At 35.2% G+C, this 16,864-nt stretch overlaps 3 protein-coding genes across 4 annotated transcripts; 1 reads left to right on the forward strand and 2 right to left on the reverse strand.

The window, feature by feature from the left end:
- Positions 1–1,639: 1,639 nt before the first annotated feature.
- Positions 1,640–7,421, reverse strand: isg20l2 (interferon stimulated exonuclease gene 20-like 2). Its single transcript, XM_016230258.1, has 4 exons — positions 7,318–7,421; positions 3,520–4,187; positions 2,274–2,474; positions 1,640–2,020 (listed from the first exon to the last, which is right to left on the reverse strand). Exons 2-4 carry the CDS (start codon positions 4,129–4,131, stop codon positions 1,874–1,876), a joined length of 960 nt encoding a protein of 319 aa, XP_016085744.1. The 5' UTR covers positions 4,132–4,187; positions 7,318–7,421; the 3' UTR covers positions 1,640–1,873.
- A 302-nt stretch (positions 7,422–7,723) lies between these two features.
- LOC107549245 (protein RRNAD1-like) lies at positions 7,724–14,280 on the forward strand. Its single transcript, XM_016230257.1, has 8 exons — positions 7,724–7,977; positions 8,159–8,277; positions 10,008–10,224; positions 10,369–10,431; positions 10,531–10,665; positions 10,874–11,691; positions 12,921–13,105; positions 13,540–14,280. Exons 1-8 carry the CDS (start codon positions 7,876–7,878, stop codon positions 13,632–13,634), a joined length of 1,734 nt encoding a protein of 577 aa, XP_016085743.1. The 5' UTR covers positions 7,724–7,875; the 3' UTR covers positions 13,635–14,280.
- Positions 14,281–14,827: 547 nt separating this feature from the next.
- LOC107549247 (protein S100-A1) lies at positions 14,828–16,310 on the reverse strand. Of its 2 annotated transcripts, none has more exons than XM_016230259.1 (3): positions 16,222–16,310; positions 15,176–15,347; positions 14,828–15,086 (listed from the first exon to the last, which is right to left on the reverse strand). In XM_016230259.1, exons 2-3 carry the CDS (start codon positions 15,314–15,316, stop codon positions 14,937–14,939), a joined length of 291 nt encoding a protein of 96 aa, XP_016085745.1. In that variant the 5' UTR covers positions 15,317–15,347; positions 16,222–16,310; the 3' UTR covers positions 14,828–14,936. The 2 variants fall into 2 exon arrangements, with proteins under 2 accessions (XP_016085745.1, XP_016085746.1); XM_016230260.1 differs by having other exon boundaries at positions 15,176–15,344; positions 16,221–16,276.
- Between the last annotated feature and the right edge of the window lie 554 nt (positions 16,311–16,864).

Below are 16,864 nucleotides of genomic sequence, written 5' to 3' on the forward strand. Positions count from 1 at the left end.
CATTATTTATTTGATCTTACATTATGGTAATCCTTTAGTAAGTAACTATATGCCTTAGACCAGACAATAAAACAACAGTGCATTATTTATTGGCTCTGGCATTATGGTAATCCTTTAGTAATAAGCAAGGGTACCTCTTTCTGTACCACAAGATTACCACTGCCTGCCAGCCATTGAGGATTTTAAAACTTGATCCGTTTTACAGACATTACTACCATCCACATCCAAGCCACAAGTGGGAAAGTATGAAGTCACTGACTGCCTTCTCGCTACAGCACATCCTATTAACCCCAATTTCATCAGGAACACTTTAACATTAGTGAATGCAATAGGTATCATACATTTTTTGTCATTTAATACTCTAATAAATAACAATGAACAATTTACAGCATTTATTAATATTATATATTACGCATATTAAATATTTATTTGTGTATAATACTTATTTTATAAATGTATTATTTATTGAAAATTCATATTAATTCATAACACATAATGATTATTTATAAAACTTGAAATGTTAATTCATTAGTACATGTACTAGAAATTAATATTAGCCAAGATTAATAAAAAATTGCAAAAGGATAATTTAGACATTGCAAATACTAATATTAAAACTTTAAAGTATTGCAATTTCATCATTTCATCCCAGATTTACCAAGTCATTAAAAATTTGAAAATTTAAAGAGAAATTTCATATTTAATATATCAATTAAATTGATTAAAAGGGACTTTAAACAATGTTTATATATCAATTAAATGCAGTTTTTTTCTATTCAAAGAATCCTTAAAAAATTATCAAGTTTCCATAAAAATATTGAGCAGCAAATCTGCATAGTACAATGATTTCTGAAGAATCATGTGACACTATATATACTGTGTATATATATATATATATATATATATATATATATATATATATATAAATGTTTAATTCTCTAAAATATCAATTACATGTTAAAATATATTATATACATTAATATATTAATATACATTAATATTTTTTAATGTGGTGTCACACTTAAACTTAACATTGGTATGATACAGAGATAAACAAGACAATTTCCCATTTGGCACTATGCCAAAAACACCCATTCTTTAGAATAAGGCTGAGGCAAACCTCATGGATAATATAACAGTAGTCACCAGTGAGCCTTTTAGGACTGCACTAAAGATTTTTTCAGCCATTCTAAATGTGTGGGCCTAAATGATCTATGAAAAGTGAGATTACTGTATGTAATGCAAGTATCAGACTGTGTTCTACAGTATGTTAGATTGAACCTTTCTGCAAAAGAGAATCCCAAATAAGGCTAAAAATCAGTCCATCATGAGCTTGTTCAACTGCTGGGAAACTGGTGGGCAAGGAACATCCAGCTGCTTCCCAAACATCACCAAAGTGGTGTGACCGGACTGACTGACTGATGATTAAGTGGGTTTGGAAGGAAAAGAGCTTTGACTGTAATCTCAAGGATAGCAGTTGAGGCCCTGTTCATTTGGACAGTTAAATACAGGAGGAGCTTTAATTCATGTGGTGGTGTTGAATTCAGAGTAGAAGAGGAATGCTGACTCGTCCTGTTCGTCAGACATCAGAAAGAGAGACAGTGAGAGCTTTTTCTTTTTCTTTTTTTTTAACTTTCTGTTTTACTTTCTGTAAAGATTCTGAACAGAACTAAAAACATAATGTGGACAGTTTATCATGATGTCCAATTATTTGTTTTAAACAGCCAACAAAACCAATATAGTTAAATTAAAATACTTTTTTTTTTTTTTACAGAAACTGAAGAGCCCCCTAGTGGTATTTAAACCCAAGCATAGCTGAGATATTTAGCTGATAAAAAAGGCGGGAAGTAAAAATCCTATCTTTAAAAAGCTTTTACGTTTTTTGATTCAGAGCTAGATCCATGGCTTTAGCTGAAAGGCTGAAAGCTGAGAGTTTTTGCTCCCACATGCTTTCCACTACTTTGAACAGTTCCATGGTGGCTTTGGCATCTTCTACTGATGAGTGGCCTCCCTTCCCTGTCTGAAAATATAAGAAGAGAGAGTTTTTCAGTGGAAAAAAAATTAAAAGCCAAGCCCGTCTTTATTTTCTTTATAAAAATAGTCTGACTCGTCCTCTCTCAATCCTAGGATCCAAGAGCTGCTTTGAACTGACTCCAGATATACCGTCTTCAATGTGTGACAGCTGAACTCCTCTAAGCACTGTGATCTGTGTGGCACAGGTGAAACTGACATCCGCTGAGACATTACAACGTTTTGTGCTGAGTTAAACCCACCTGTATGTCCTTTTTGAGAATAGCTTTAGTGAGTCTCTTCAGAGACACCATTTCATTCACAGGCAGTCCAGCTTTCTGGTTCAGCAGTGGAATCCGTGCCGTATCTCGTGTTTGGCAAGCAGAATGGAAATATTTTAAGACCTTGAAGTCATTATGGATGGCATGGCCCACAACCACTTTCCCTGTTATTATCTTCACAATCTGTGAGCAATATAATAATGCTTAGTACACTCTTAAAAATAAAGGTGCTTCACGATGCCATAGAAGAACCTTTTTGTCTAAATGGTTCCATAAAGAACATTTAACATCTGAAGAACCTTTCTGTTTCACAAAAGGTTCTTTGGGGCAAAAGAGGGTTCTTCAGATTATAAAAAAGGTAAGAAAGAGATGGTTCTTTAAAGAACCTTTGACTGAATGGTTCTTTGTGGAACCAAAAATGGTTCTTCTATGGCATCGCTTGAAGAACCTTTTGAAGCACCTTTATTTTTAAGAGTGTAGCCTTACAAAATCAATCAGACTATTACTGGTTTGTCATTACTTGGTTTATTTTGAGCACAATGAATAAATGGATGATATTTTTGTCTAAATAATTCAATAAAAATAAATCAATAAAATTATATAAAAACAATAACATCTAAATTCAGGCACAAAACTTTAAAACATAACACTGGCTGATAACTGATAAGATATTGTTCTACCAATATATACTGAATCCATAGTTTTAAATCCGAAAACAAAGATTCTAACACTTTGATGTTTCTATGGTGATAGTTTTACTGATCCACTAGGAATGTTACATATTATTATTATTATTATTATGTAATATGTCCACAAACAAATTATAACATTATGTGATCTTAAAAAAACAAACAAAAAAAACAACTCAAGCCTCAAAGCCTTCATTAAATGTACTGGGTGTGCAATGTTTTAAAAATATCTATTTTTGTATTTTCCATTTCCATTTTCATTAAAGTTTTAATAATTTAGTTTTTTAAAAATATGTCTATATCATTTGTAATCATTCTTATTTCAGTTTTAGTTATTTTATAACATCAAGAACTAAAAGGAAATGGGAAAGGATGCTCTGACAACTAGCTGAAGTAAAATAAGCATGTTTTTTAAATATTTTATTTCAGTTAACATTTATTTCACGTGACAACGACAGCTTATTTGCTTGATAAAAGTGTCTTCTATACATATAAATGCAATATAACATGATCATTGAAGTAGAGATGCTCTTTCATACCTCTTTCTGTCCCTGATCAAAGGGAATGGCATGGAGTAGGTCCTGCCTCCTGATTCCACTCCAGCGAGTGCGGAAATCCGTCACAGGATTGATGGGTTTGATATATTTATCATAAATCACATCACCCTCGTAGGTGACAGTACTGCAGCAGGTGAGTTCATTGCGACACCCCTTCGGTCCTGTGCCCACCATCTCACAGTCCAACGCCACGTATTTTAAAGGTCCGAGAGTGCGGGGTGCCGCTTGGTGTGTCGGATGCCTCTGAGATGTGGAGGCAGTGAATGGAAATGAAAATGTGGATTTCCTTGAAAAAGTCTGTGCAGAACTAGAAGGCTCATTGGTCTTATTAGGCAGATAAGATGTAAATTTAGGAAAAATAGCACCTGGTTTTGATTGATCACCTCCATTGAGCTGCGTGTTTCTTGACTTGTTTTTATTTTTCAGCTTGTTCTTTTTGTTTCGCCTTTTATTTTGTTTCTCTTTTAACAAACCCTTGTGCATCAGGTAATGTCTCCTTCCAAGGAAACGCTCATGCTTGGCATTTCCTCTGTTTTGACCTGATTTGCCTCCTCGACTAGGCTCACAAACCAGGTTCAACGTAAGTCCTGACATTCTTGTACACCCTCAGAGGTTGATTACAGCAGGTGTCTTCTTGATGTTCTTTTACTCTTAAATAGAGACAAAGAAAAAGAAAACAACTGTTAAGGCAAAGAACTAACGTGACCACACAAAATGATTGTGATAATCATTCTGTAGAAAAGTGTACAAACTGTTTAAATAATAAAAAATAATGAACAAGATATATTTAATAAAAATTAACTAAATAAATAATTGACTTAAAGGGGTCATATGATGCGATTTCAAGTTTTCCTTTCTCTTTGGAGTGTTACAAGCTGATTGTGCATAGATAAGATCCCTGAAGTTGCAAAGACTAAAGTCACAAAACCAAAGAGATATTCTTTATCAAAGTTAAGTGTAACCCCAGTTAAATGAAGTGTAATTGAAGGGAATTATTTAATTTATTCACAATTTAGTAACATCATATTTCTCTAATAAATGTTGAAAAGAGGTGTAGAGGTTATTAAAGAACATTTAAAAATTAGTCAATTTATCCTATTTAGAAGATTAGTTATTGACCAATGAGCGCTCTCTGTCGTTGCGCCCCCTGCGTGGTGACGAGCATGCGCAAAGACAGAAGAGATGAGCTGATTTTACTCGTTCACGACGCCATTGTTGGTAACATACGCCTGTGTGAGAGTAAAATTATATAGATACGATTATAGAGGTAAATGACTGATATAGTTTCTTGTAAAAATGATATATGTTTGTGTTATTGTTTAGTTTCATTCAGTCTAAGCGGCCATAGTGAACCGCATGGTTATTGTTCATTGTAGTTCACCGACGCCGTTGTTGGTCACGTGCCTGAGTAAGAAAAAAAAGAGTTGTATATATACCATTGTTGTAAAAAAAAGAAATGGTATTTGTAATTGTATGTTTAATTGTTATTTTGATTGGTTTTGATCTTTCATGTGAAATTATTCTTGAATTCACTAAATGAATGTTCTGGTCTGTGATCAGGCCAGGTTTTTTTCTTTGTGTTTTTTTCTATTTTTTTTCCCTTCTTGATTCTACGGATTCGTGACACCCCTGTGATCTTCTGTGACATCTTGTGAAACTTCACATTTGAAATGCGAGCCAACCAAATCTGCTACAGAGGAAAAAAGACGACACATCATAAAGAAGAGGACAATATCCTTTCCTTCAATTATCAGCCTTGCTTTATGAAGCAAGACGATCCTAATCTAAAGAATTAATTTCCCTTCCTTGAGGGAACTGACAATAAAAAAAAGAAAGAGACGGGAAAAGAGAAGAAACTGATCAGTACTTTACAGAACATTGAACTATTGATGGTATATGGTTACCCATAAACCATTTGATTGACCCCGAAGTCCTTATTGGGGCAGCTGTGATAATTTGAGAGAAAAGTCAATTATTTTATTCATTCATTTATTTTTTTATTTTATTTCCTTCTGACATTTCTGACCAGTCTGTGTATATGTTTTGGGGGAAAAAAAAGAAGAGTGCACTCAAGGGAAGTTTTCATGGTTGATCTTTATTGTATGACATTGTAAATTACTTTCTTTTGTTTTGTTTATTATTTCCACTTTATATCAGAAGGAACAATTACATTCCAAGTACAAATTTAACTTTGTGCCTGTCTGTTGTTTCTCACCACAACCCGCCACCTCCTTTACGATCTCTAAATCTTCTGATCAATTCAGTTCTATCTGCAATAACATCAATTAATTTATTAAATCATTGCCAATTCCTTAGACACTTGTTACATAAGACTCTGCCACGCCCCCCTAAAACGGCTCGTTCTAACACGCCCCCACATATCTTCCTCACTATGTGGAAATATTTGCATAATGCCACCCAAATGTGCACGCAAAGAAAGAAGGTGTGGTTTCAGTAACCGCAGTTAGTGTTGAAGCAGCATGTCAGGGAGACGCTGTGTGTTTCTAGGCGAAAGCAAAAGCACTTTATTTGGCCTTCCAGAAGTAGATGCATTTAGGAATCTTTAAGATTACTTACAACAGAACAGCAATGCATTTTATGGACGACCGTTTCGTGAACCTAGGAGAAGAGGTAATTCTGACTTTGCTATGACAATCTGGCGCTTCTGAATCAGTTACTGTTTTGTTATTAGTTTAAGTATTTGCTATTGACTGTTCAAATGCGTGTGTGTGTGTGTGTGTTTGAGAGAGAGAGAGAGAGAGAGACTGGGTCACATCACAGTGGAGTCAGTCTTAACCGTGGCTTGTGTACTGCAAACACATACAAGCATCATCACTGTCTGTCACGCGACTCTGTTCCCCTTTCGGGCTCTGTCTTTACATTTATTTTGAAAGGTGAAGCTCGCGATTATGGTAAGGGGCATTACATGTTCGGCCAATCACAATGCACTGGGTCAGCTGGCCAATCAGAGCAGACTGCGCTTGTCGGAAGGAGGGACTTTGTAGAAAACAAAGTGTTTGAGAGAGGCGGGCCATAGAGGACCAACAATAATGTACAGTACTTGAAATATAATGTGTTTTTTGAACATTAAAGCATGTCAACATATTCTGTTACACCAAATAGACAAAATAATGATCTTTAAAAAAGCATCATATGACCCCTTTAACATTTTTTAAAAATAATATAAAAAAAGATTAATTATGTATTAACAATAAATAACTAATAAAAATATTAAATAAATAATACAGTACAATACTACAATGAATCGTAAAAAACGTAACTATGTAACAGAAACGAACTAAATAATATTTTACAAAATGATCCAAATAATATTTTACACATCTTTATAATAACATTTCACTGTATAAAATTGGTCTTTATACATTAAAATATATAGATGTATTTTAAAATGAGCTCAGACGACGAATCATATTGGTTGAACGTGGCATGTAAAAGTCTAAAACCCCTTTTATGACAAACGATGTTTTTAAAGCTATGCAAAGACAATAGCATCTATTCACAATATAGGGACAGTTGACAGTTTTACTAGACACACTTGACATTTTGATTTTTGTTACAGTTCCTGAGTCTTGTAAGTTTTGGATAAAAACAACAGGTCGTTAATGTCTTTAAAATAAACTGATTATGAACATTGCTCTTGAATTGCATATCAAAGCAAATTTCCATGATGGACAATTTATCTAGCCAATTCGCTAGCGAAATAAATTGTGCGATTCTATAACGTATAGACATAAACTTTCAACATTTCCTAACACATACCATTATTTGAACCAAAACGGCGATCTTTGTTTTTTATTTATTTTTTCTATGATTGTGTTCAAAATAAGCATGTCGTACGTGTGCCTGCATATGTACTTCCGGGTCGGAGTTTAACGGTTATGGGAAGTTCGATTCTTTCGAACAGTTCATTTCAAAGAACCAGTTCAAAACCTACTTCAGTGATTCTAAAGGTTTCTGTTTACTGTTTAAGTTTTCGACGCTGTTTTTATTATTAAGGTGATTCTGGTATTTTTACACAATTTTTTAGTACAAAAAAAAACATACACACAACTGCATTGTTCGTAATCAAGTAAGAGTCAACTCCCAATCGTGAATGAATCGTTTAGGTCGGTTTTGTGAATCAGTTCAACCGAATCATTGATTTGTTCACGAATCGGACATCACTAGGCGGTGCCCTTGCGGACACGTGTGGTCGGATGGCTACATGTAAACACCAAAGTCTTAATACGTTCCCACTGAAGTTTCTATATTAAATGACTTCTCGGAATATTGAAGGGCACCCAGTTAAACCTGCATGGTGGTTTTAGTGCTGCAGAAATGTTTGTGGCGGCTTTTTCAGAGCAGGAGCAAAGAGAACTAGCGGAGAAGCTGACTTCGCTCCTGTCAGCCTACAGCCACATATCAGACTCCTACATAATAGTAATAAATCAACAACTTCTTGTACTATTTCAGTGTTTGTGCATTATAAACTGCTATGTTGTGAGGTTTGTCAAGAATTCAAGTGTGAGTGTAACAGTAAACGGACAATCCCGCTGGGTTTCTTTCAGCTGAAATATGTATGTGCATGTGAAAGTGTATCTGTGTTTGTGCGTCCACGCAGGAGTTCTTCAGTGAGAGTTTGTGGGACACTCTGCCTGTGAGCTGGCAGGACGCCCTCGGTGATCTTACACCCCCACAGATCGCTGATCTGCTGCTGGATAAAGAGATTAAGGACAGGCGGTAAATGAGTTTATTCTTTGTATCTGTCTCTAGTTGCCTTAAATTAAGATAATGTTACAAAGCCAGAACATTGCTCAAAATCCACGTTGGAGCATTTGCTTGTAGAAAAAGCTTTGAGATAAATAGATGAAGAGTTCAGATACAAAAGCCTGTAATTTTCTTCTAAAATGAGCATTTGTATCAGGCTCCTATATTTAGTCATTTCACATTAATTGCCTAGAAGAAGGATCTATACATTGCCATTAGAGTAAAATTACTGAACCTAAACATAGGAGCCTGATTAAAAAAAATGCTCATTTTAGATGAAAATTTCAGACAGCACATAGACGCTTTTGCATCTGAACTCTTCAGATAGAAATGCATGAAGGGAACAAATATATAATTAGAATGCAAGGAAATTTGTTGTCTGCAAAAACTGGTTTTGCGTTGGGACCAATATTTTACATTGGACATCAAGTGGTGATCAAGCTAACACAATACCAAAATTGCTTATTGTACCAGTGTTATTTTAGTGTCATTGTGTTGCTTTTATGGTTTTATTGTTATTTTGATTTATATTTTAGTTTCTGTTTTCATTTGAATTTTGTTTAAAATTGTAGTATTTTATGGAGTTTTTTGTCATTTTCATTAGTGTATTTCTTTAATTATTTTTTTTATTAAAAGTTTTTGTTTTATTTTATTTCAGTTAATGTTTTGTTTCTTTCTTGGTTTTTGTTTGTTAACTATAATAACCTTGTATATCTTGTATATTCCCTCATAATCAAACATTCATTAATATACCTAATATATATATATATATATATATATATATATATATATATAGGACATACCAAATATTAAATTTAAAAGTGGATAAAAACAGTACGACTCCATCTGATATTTGTTGTGCTCAGAGCAACCATCTGCATGTTTCATGAACATTATGAAATGAAATCATGTTTTGGAGGCAAAAAAATTTCAATATTTTCAGATCTGTCAGGTGTTCTAATAATTTTGGCCACCACTGTATATATAGATACAGGTGCGTGCATCTAAAAAAATTAGAATATCGTGAAAAAGTATTCTCAAGCTTGCGATCATCCCTGTTGCTTGTGCACCTTTTCCTATCCAATTTCTTCCTTCCAGTCAACTTTGCATTTCAATTTAAGTTTATTTGTGTAGTGCTTTTCACGATACAAATCATTTAACTTGCTTTGATACAGCACTCTATGAACAGCCACCCCTTTCAGTAATGACTTCTGTGACTTGCCGTCTTTGTGGAGGGTGTCAATGATTGTCTTCTGGACCATTGCCAAGTCCCCATTATTGTGGTTTCAAAGAACAAGAGATAACCAGAATTTATACTGTAGGGATGGTAATTTAATGAAACTCAAATGTAAATATTCCAATATTTTGAGATACTGAATTTTTGACTTTCATGAGCTGTAAGGTCTAATCATCAAAATTTAAAACAAAACAAAAAAAACTTTTGAAAAATTTACTTTATATGTAATGAATCTAGAATATATGAAAGTTTCACTTTTTGAAATAAGTTACAAAAAAAGGTAACTATATTACGATATAACGATATTCAAATTTTTTGAGGTGCACCTATATATATATATATATATATGTGTGTGTGTGACTTTCTTTTTTTAAAAGTTCAACATATAATACATTTGAACTATTTTATATAGTAAACATATAAATGGAAGTAAATTCAAAGGTGTTGTATTTATTCTGTCTGTTAGGTACCCATCTGTGTGGCCTCTGTCCTTACTGGCACTGCGGACAGCAGCACACGCGCTGTCGTTTCCACGTAAAGCACCAAGTGGGCATGGTCAGGACATGGGTGCAGCAGTGCCAGAGGAGTTTCAGTCGAACCAGAGTCAGAGTTCTTTGTTAGGACACATTTTCCGTAAACACGTCAAGCCCAAGAAGCAGCACGAAATCCGCCGACTAGGCACGGTATGGGTACATTATACTGCATGTAATGTCAATGTGGAAAGATTCTGAATGCCGTTATTAAAGAAATATGACTCCATTAAGACTATTTGATAATCTAAAGATCATTTAAAATGTATTTTTTTCCTGCTGAACTGTCTTTCTTAGCTGGTCAAGAAGTTGTGTGATCAGGCTAACTGTAGCTGTGTGTTTGATGTTGGGTCTGGACAGGTACAAGTAATGTCATGTTTAATTTTATTATTGTAAAAATGCCAGTCTTTAAATTATAAATATGCAAATTATTCACTTTAATTGGATCCATCCCTCCAGGGCCATTTGACACGGTTTCTGTCTTTTGGACTCGGCCTGGATGTCACTGGAATTGAGGCTGACCCTAACCTTGTTTTCATGGCTACCAAATTTGATAGACAGCTTCTATTGACACTCGCCAAAGAGAATCAAAAGGTATTACACTCATGAAGTATTCTATTAAATAATCTGTTAATTATGTATTTTCTATTTTGTAAACATTGTTTTGATATTACATAAAGATTGATACACACACATATAGCTTGCATTATCACTCAGACCATGTTTTGTGAAATTATTTTTTATTTTATTTTGCATCTTAACTGTTAAACCACAGGTTTTCTCATCATTGTCTCTGTTGTAGTCAGGAAATGCTCAAAGTCTTCATTCTGCACCTGGTCCTTCTTCTCGTCATGTGGTGGGCTGGGTCAACCCAAAGGCTTCATGGGATGTCTTCATTCAACAGCTTGGTGTGACAGCAACTGAAAGTGACAGTATTGGAGCAACCACTGGGCCATATGAAAAGAAACAGCTGGTGGAGGAGCTGAATCTAGAGCCGCATTCATGCCAAATCAAAGCAGAAGAGTTACAAAATACATTGCCGACTCAAAAAACTGACATCAATACTTCAGACTCCGTAGCCCAAATAAACACTGGGGTTTTCCAATTAGGGATGGTGACCGAAATGCTTACCTGTAAAACCATACCAGTTACTGATTGTGGTGCCAAAAAACCTGGTCGCTTTGTACTCACCGGTCTTCATGCTTGTGGAGACCTTAGCTCTACACTTCTGCGTCATTTCGCCACCTGCCCTCGCGTTCAGGTCATCACATCTGTCGCTTGCTGCTACATGAAAATCTCAACCCAGGAGAACCCAAACCCTCCTGGCGTTTTCCAGCCCCCATTTTCTGCAGACACTGTGGCGGATTCCAGTTTAGAATTTGGTTATCCGATGAGTGACTGGGTACGTGGATTACCAGGGCACCAGTTGTCTTATAAGGCACGAGAGGGAGCGTGTCATGCAATAGAGGACTATCTCCACCGACTGAGAGAGGAGAGCGGCTTACTGAGGACACACTGCTACAGAGCCATCTTAGAAAACATCATCAGAGCGGAGAGGCCCGATATGCGCAGACCAGGAGTTCAGAGTGTTAGGAAAGCCCACGCACTGTCATTTTCAGAGTTAGTGCCTTTATTGTTATATTTAAGAATAATAATATCTTTAAAGGGGGTGAACTGCCTCTGTTTATTATTTTGCACTGTTCTCTGAGGTCCGCTTATAGTGTTATCAAGACTTTTTACATCAAAAAACATAATTTTGAAACAATAGGCAGTTTTCTGTACTGTTTTTGACCCCCTTCATCAGAACGCTCTGTTTGAATAGGCGTGGAGGATTGTAGACTCGGAAGTAAACGCCCACTGCTATGATTGGCTAACACCTATGTTTGACAGCCTACATCCTTCACAGATGGACGCTGTTGTGTTTTAGGTTAAAATCGCATACATACTCATATCAAACGATCTGTTTAACAGACAAAGCAATAGTGACCACGTAATAAAAACAATTACACTTGTTTGTTGTAACAGTAATATAGTTGGCACAGCATCGTCTTTTAGTTTCAGTCTTTCTGAAGATCCTGCGTCGAATTGTGCCTTGTTTGTAAAAGAACCTGCGGTAAAATGAAGTGAACAGAGTTCTTACTGACGTGGTCTTTAACTTCATTAAAAATAAAGTTCATCCACTTTTTCCTAATGTTGGGATCAGATGGAAGGCAATGTAAAGAAATTTTTTTGCCACAAGTTGGCACTGCACAGTGTCTTGTTGTCTTCAGAGCCATCTTTATCATTTGGTTTCTGCATAGACCTGCGCATTCGCCTCTCTCGTAAACACTACATGCACGAATCGGTAGGCGGGGGATAAACAGGCTTCGATGTACAAGCAAGCGTTGATCTTCTGCTTCTCCACACTATTACATCATACAGTATGTTTACATGGACAACAATACTCTGATTTTAACACTATTAAGACAATACGCTGATTAAGAATCTATGTAAACGCAGTCATAGAGTACTTTTGGCAGACTGCCTTCAATATTAGCTGTTTTTAGACTGACGAGAAAGTTTTGAGTTCTGAAACTTACATGATGTTTTTATAGTACAATGACCTCTTATATGGGAAAAGGTCAAGGGAATTTTGGTTTCCCAGTTCATGACCCCTTTAAAGAACTGGCGTATATGTGACTCACCCCTGAGCTTCAGTTCCTGGAACAGGAAGGACTTGAGAAACTAGTTCAGTAGACTTATTAAATGAAATAATCTAAATCTCTATGACACGTGTTAAACTCATATTTTCAAGTACATCTGAGATACTAGACAGCTGCAATATAATTTTATCTTTTGTTTTATCACAGGTATGCTCGTTTGGCATTGCCACGGGTGGGCCTACCTGCTGATCTCCCATTTGACCCTGTCACTGTGGATGCAATGCTAGCGCACCAGGGTAAAGTGGTGGCGTACTTCAGCCTGGTTCTTCTCCTCGCACCTGTGGTGGAAACTCTAGTGTTACTGGACAGAATGATTTTCCTGCAGGAGAGAGGTAAATAATGCAGAGCCAGTCACTCATATGAAGAGCTGAAAATGACCAAATTAGCTTTTTTTTGCTGTATTTTTTCTGACATGTTTGGTTATGTAATTAAAATATACATTTTTTAAAATTATTTTATTAATATTATTAATTATTTGTATATTGTGTGTGTGTTTTTACAGAGATAGACATCTCAAAAGTTTCATTAACTTAATGATTAATCTATTAATATTTATCATTTATTTACATGACTTTTCTAGTCAGTTGTGATTACAGCTATTTTTTTACTCAAAAATATCAGTATCTACAAAATAAAATATTTTAGATCTTGGCGTAACTTATATTCAATAAAGTTTCCATGATCACTTTTCTTAGGTGTAGAAATCAGTCTTTCAAAATTCCCTTATTGCATAATTAGAATTCATCTTTGTTTTTTTCATATTTAGGTTTCCAGAGTAAACTCATCCCACTCTTTGATGCTGCTTTTTCCCCACGAAACCTGGTACTGGTGGCCGTCAAGCCCAAAGAAGCACAGAGCTGAATTAAATAACATACACCAAGATATTCCAATCCAAGTTCTGAATCACAACCACATAATTAGATTAACAGTAACATTTTATGAATAAAATGCCATTAAATGAACCGTCACACAAACCATCTGACATTTGAAAACTGAAATTAGAGGTCTGATTTTCCATTTTCCAGAGTGAGCCATTAATGGCTCATTGTCAGTCATTTCTTCCCGTCATGCTTTCCTTCACTTAGAAACAAAAACTCTCACATTTTAAATGAGATTTTGTCTGAATAGGAGAGGAAAATTCTTCTTTTAAATTCGAAATTTTAATATGATTTTAATAGTTTTTAACTCTATTAAAGACATAAGACGCTCAAACTGTTTTGTGGTTTTTTTATTTTATGTAATTGTTTTTAAGGCACTGGATTTATATTACACTGGGCAAAGTTGCTATAGTCTATGGTTCATCTCTATTACAAAAGACATATTCAGACCCAGAATCTACTGTATGATCGCAGATATATGAATGTTCTATTTGTAAATAAAAACATAAAACACTTAATTAAAAGGCTGACATGTCTTTTTTTAACCTATAGATGGCACTCTTAATATAAAATCGGGTCAAACCTTCAAAGACAGTATTGTAAAGCCCCCATGATATTTCTAGTATGTAAAGTATGCTGCAGTCACAGAGACTCATTTCTTTGCTCATTTCAACTAGAAGTGTTGATGTATTAGAATGGTTCAATAAAGTAATTTAATTAACCATTTAAATCCATAATACATTTACATTGTTTTTCAGTTAATTTACATGACTTTTCTAGACATTTGTGATTACAGGGTTTAAAACTCACAAATACACTTTTTACCAAATAAAATATTTTAGAGGTCAAAGTTTCATTAAAATGTAAAGATCTTTTAGGATTTGATTTCCGTGACGTTTCCAGGTCTGGAAATCACTCTTTCAAAATTCCCTCATATTTAGGTGTTTCAAGACAGTGCGAATCCTGCTGGTTCTTTAGAATAAATTGTCATGGGAACAAACAGAAGAAATATAATGTCAGTTTAAATCTTGATAATGTATTTTAGCTTATTTTACGCTTGTTTTGTCTTATTGTAAATCATTTTAAGTAATATTGTGCCCTTCGGTTGAGAACCACTGGCTCCAAACAAAACATTGCATCTTGTGCACACTTGACGGTTCACTTCCACAACTGTACTTCCATATTTCATACACACACATATTGTCTGCATATCACTAGAGTCTTTATTTCTGATCAATAACATTTACAAAAATGTCACACAGCTGAAGAGAGACATGGAAAAACATTAATTCTTCATGCTCTCTACAAAGAACTCATTACATGCTACTGTGAGAGCAGCCACCAGCACAACAAACTCCTGAAAGTCCACTTCTCCATCCCGGTTCTCATCCAAATCAGACATGATCTTCTCCACAACCATGGGGTCTTTACTTGCCTACAACAGGACACAGTTATTCTTCCATTATGCATGTGAGACATTAATATTACTAAACGTTAATGCTACTTAATATGGCTAAAACTTACTGCTAAAAAGTCACTGAGTTCTCCCTGAAGCAAACTCTTGAGCTCGGCTTTGCTTAGCTTGTACTTGTCTCCTTCTTTGGAAGAGTATGTGTGGAACACTTTAATCAGGCCTTCCATTGCTGCTTCCAGTTTTGAAACCATGTTGTTGTTTTTCTCTTTAGAAAATATACTCGGGGGAAAAAAAGAAAAACATTTTGCAGTCTCCAAGTCTAACAGTCCACATGTGAACACCGGAGGATCTATGCTGGTGTTTTGGTGGAATACATGCTCAAATTCATTTGAATGCATTGTCTGTATTCAATAAAAGCACATTTTGTGAAAATGCATAGCCCTTTTCGATTCTTAAAAGCATGTACTGTTTGCACAGACACCTGCTGACCCCAGGGGCCCCACCATCTCCCCAAGAATGGGGTTACACAGCCACTGGGGAATCTAATATCTGTGAGTGAACAGGCCTTTTGGCACTGGCAGGCTGATGACAATCACGAGGGAGATGGAAGACAGGTATACATCAATTATTCAATTAGTCTTTTGTATGAACTGAAGGCTCAGAGACTACTTATCCACCATTAAGGCATGTAGGCCTTTAATATTATACTGCTATTAAATCTAAAGTCTCATATAGAAGAAAGTAACATTGAATGAGAAATTAACATAAAAACATTTAGACTGTAAAACAATCCACAAACGCGCTAATGAACAATAACTTTCCATCAGCGCTATTAAAGTGAGTTTAATTAAAGTTAGTAGCCTACAAGAATTAGGGCATTAGAAGTAGGCTTATGTAGTAAAAACGGTCTTATTCGTATTACATGGAGAGTTATCTATGTGCCAAGTAATATTTTTAAATGAAAGGGTCTCATTAAATGCATTAACCTTTGACATCATTAAACAGTTATATTAAAGTGACATTTATTCTTAAACGTCTTAAACCATTGTCAAATTTATGTTTACAAATAACGGCGTATATACAATATTTCCAGAAAGTTATCAGCATAACATTAGTAGGCTAAGTCTATAAAAACAAACATAATTCTCAACTTACCTAGACAAAGAAGTGGCAACTGGCGCTTGAAAAGTTACTTGAGCTCATTCATTAAATAGCGTCCATTCACCTGTGTGGGGGAAATAGCCAAGTGGGCGGAGCTTCTTCCAACCGCAGCACGCACGTCCAATGACGTCATCACGCACACCCACACAATCCAAGATCTCTAACAATGTGCTCAAATACATGAAATGCTATCTCATGTTTAACTAGTTTTTGTAGGTTCACAATAGAGCACAGGTACATACTTAGATTTTGAAATTATTTTACTAGTACACTAATCAAGGCAAATATAAAATTAATTCACTTCACATATAACTGATTTTGATGATTGCTTTTTTTTTTGTAAGGAAAGGCTCAATGTGAAGCTTTGCTATGTTTACTCATGTGCTCTCTTGAGGCCAACAAGATGAATTCTTGGCATCATACTCTCAGATTTCACTTGAGTACTTTTCGTCTCATTAAAACATTTTTGGTTCAGACTAAGGTTTAAACCAGGTCAAACGATGTCTGTTTCAGACTAAAGGAATCTTATATTGCGCAATGTTATGAGGTGGAGTGAGGCATGTTTGTGGCAGCTCAAGTTGGTGTTTTCATTATCACAGTAATAAATGTGACTAGAATGAATGGCAACTTGATCTTAT

The sequence above is a fragment of the Sinocyclocheilus grahami genome, unplaced genomic scaffold (assembly GCF_001515645.1).
Source record: "Sinocyclocheilus grahami isolate Dianchi unplaced genomic scaffold, SAMN03320097.WGS_v1.1 scaffold366.1, whole genome shotgun sequence".
NCBI classification, from domain to species: domain Eukaryota; kingdom Metazoa; phylum Chordata; class Actinopteri; order Cypriniformes; family Cyprinidae; genus Sinocyclocheilus; species Sinocyclocheilus grahami.

Bases quoted from the DNA above. Each gene is read 5' to 3' on its own strand.
- isg20l2 (XM_016230258.1), bottom strand. From the start codon at position 4,131: ATGTCAGGACTTACGTTGAACCTGGTTTGTGAGCCTAGTCGAGGAGGC. The intron at 2,475-3,519 runs GTATGAAAGAGC...TATTGCTCACAG, and splicing joins TTGATCAGGGACAGAAAGAG to ATTGTGAAGATAATAACAGG. The intron at 2,021-2,273 runs GTGGGTTTAACT...TTATATTTTCAG, and splicing joins TTCTCAAAAAGGACATACAG to ACAGGGAAGGGAGGCCACTC.
- LOC107549245 (XM_016230257.1), top strand. From the start codon at position 7,876: ATGTTTGTGGCGGCTTTTTCAGAGCAGGAGCAAAGAGAACTAGCGGAG. The intron at 8,278-10,007 runs GTAAATGAGTTT...TCTGTCTGTTAG, and splicing joins AAAGAGATTAAGGACAGGCG to GTACCCATCTGTGTGGCCTC. The intron at 11,692-12,920 runs GTTAGTGCCTTT...GTTTTATCACAG, and splicing joins CACGCACTGTCATTTTCAGA to GTATGCTCGTTTGGCATTGC.
- LOC107549247 (XM_016230259.1), bottom strand. From the start codon at position 15,316: ATGGTTTCAAAACTGGAAGCAGCAATGGAAGGCCTGATTAAAGTGTTC. The intron at 15,087-15,175 runs GTAAGTTTTAGC...GTCCTGTTGTAG, and splicing joins AACTCAGTGACTTTTTAGCA to GCAAGTAAAGACCCCATGGT.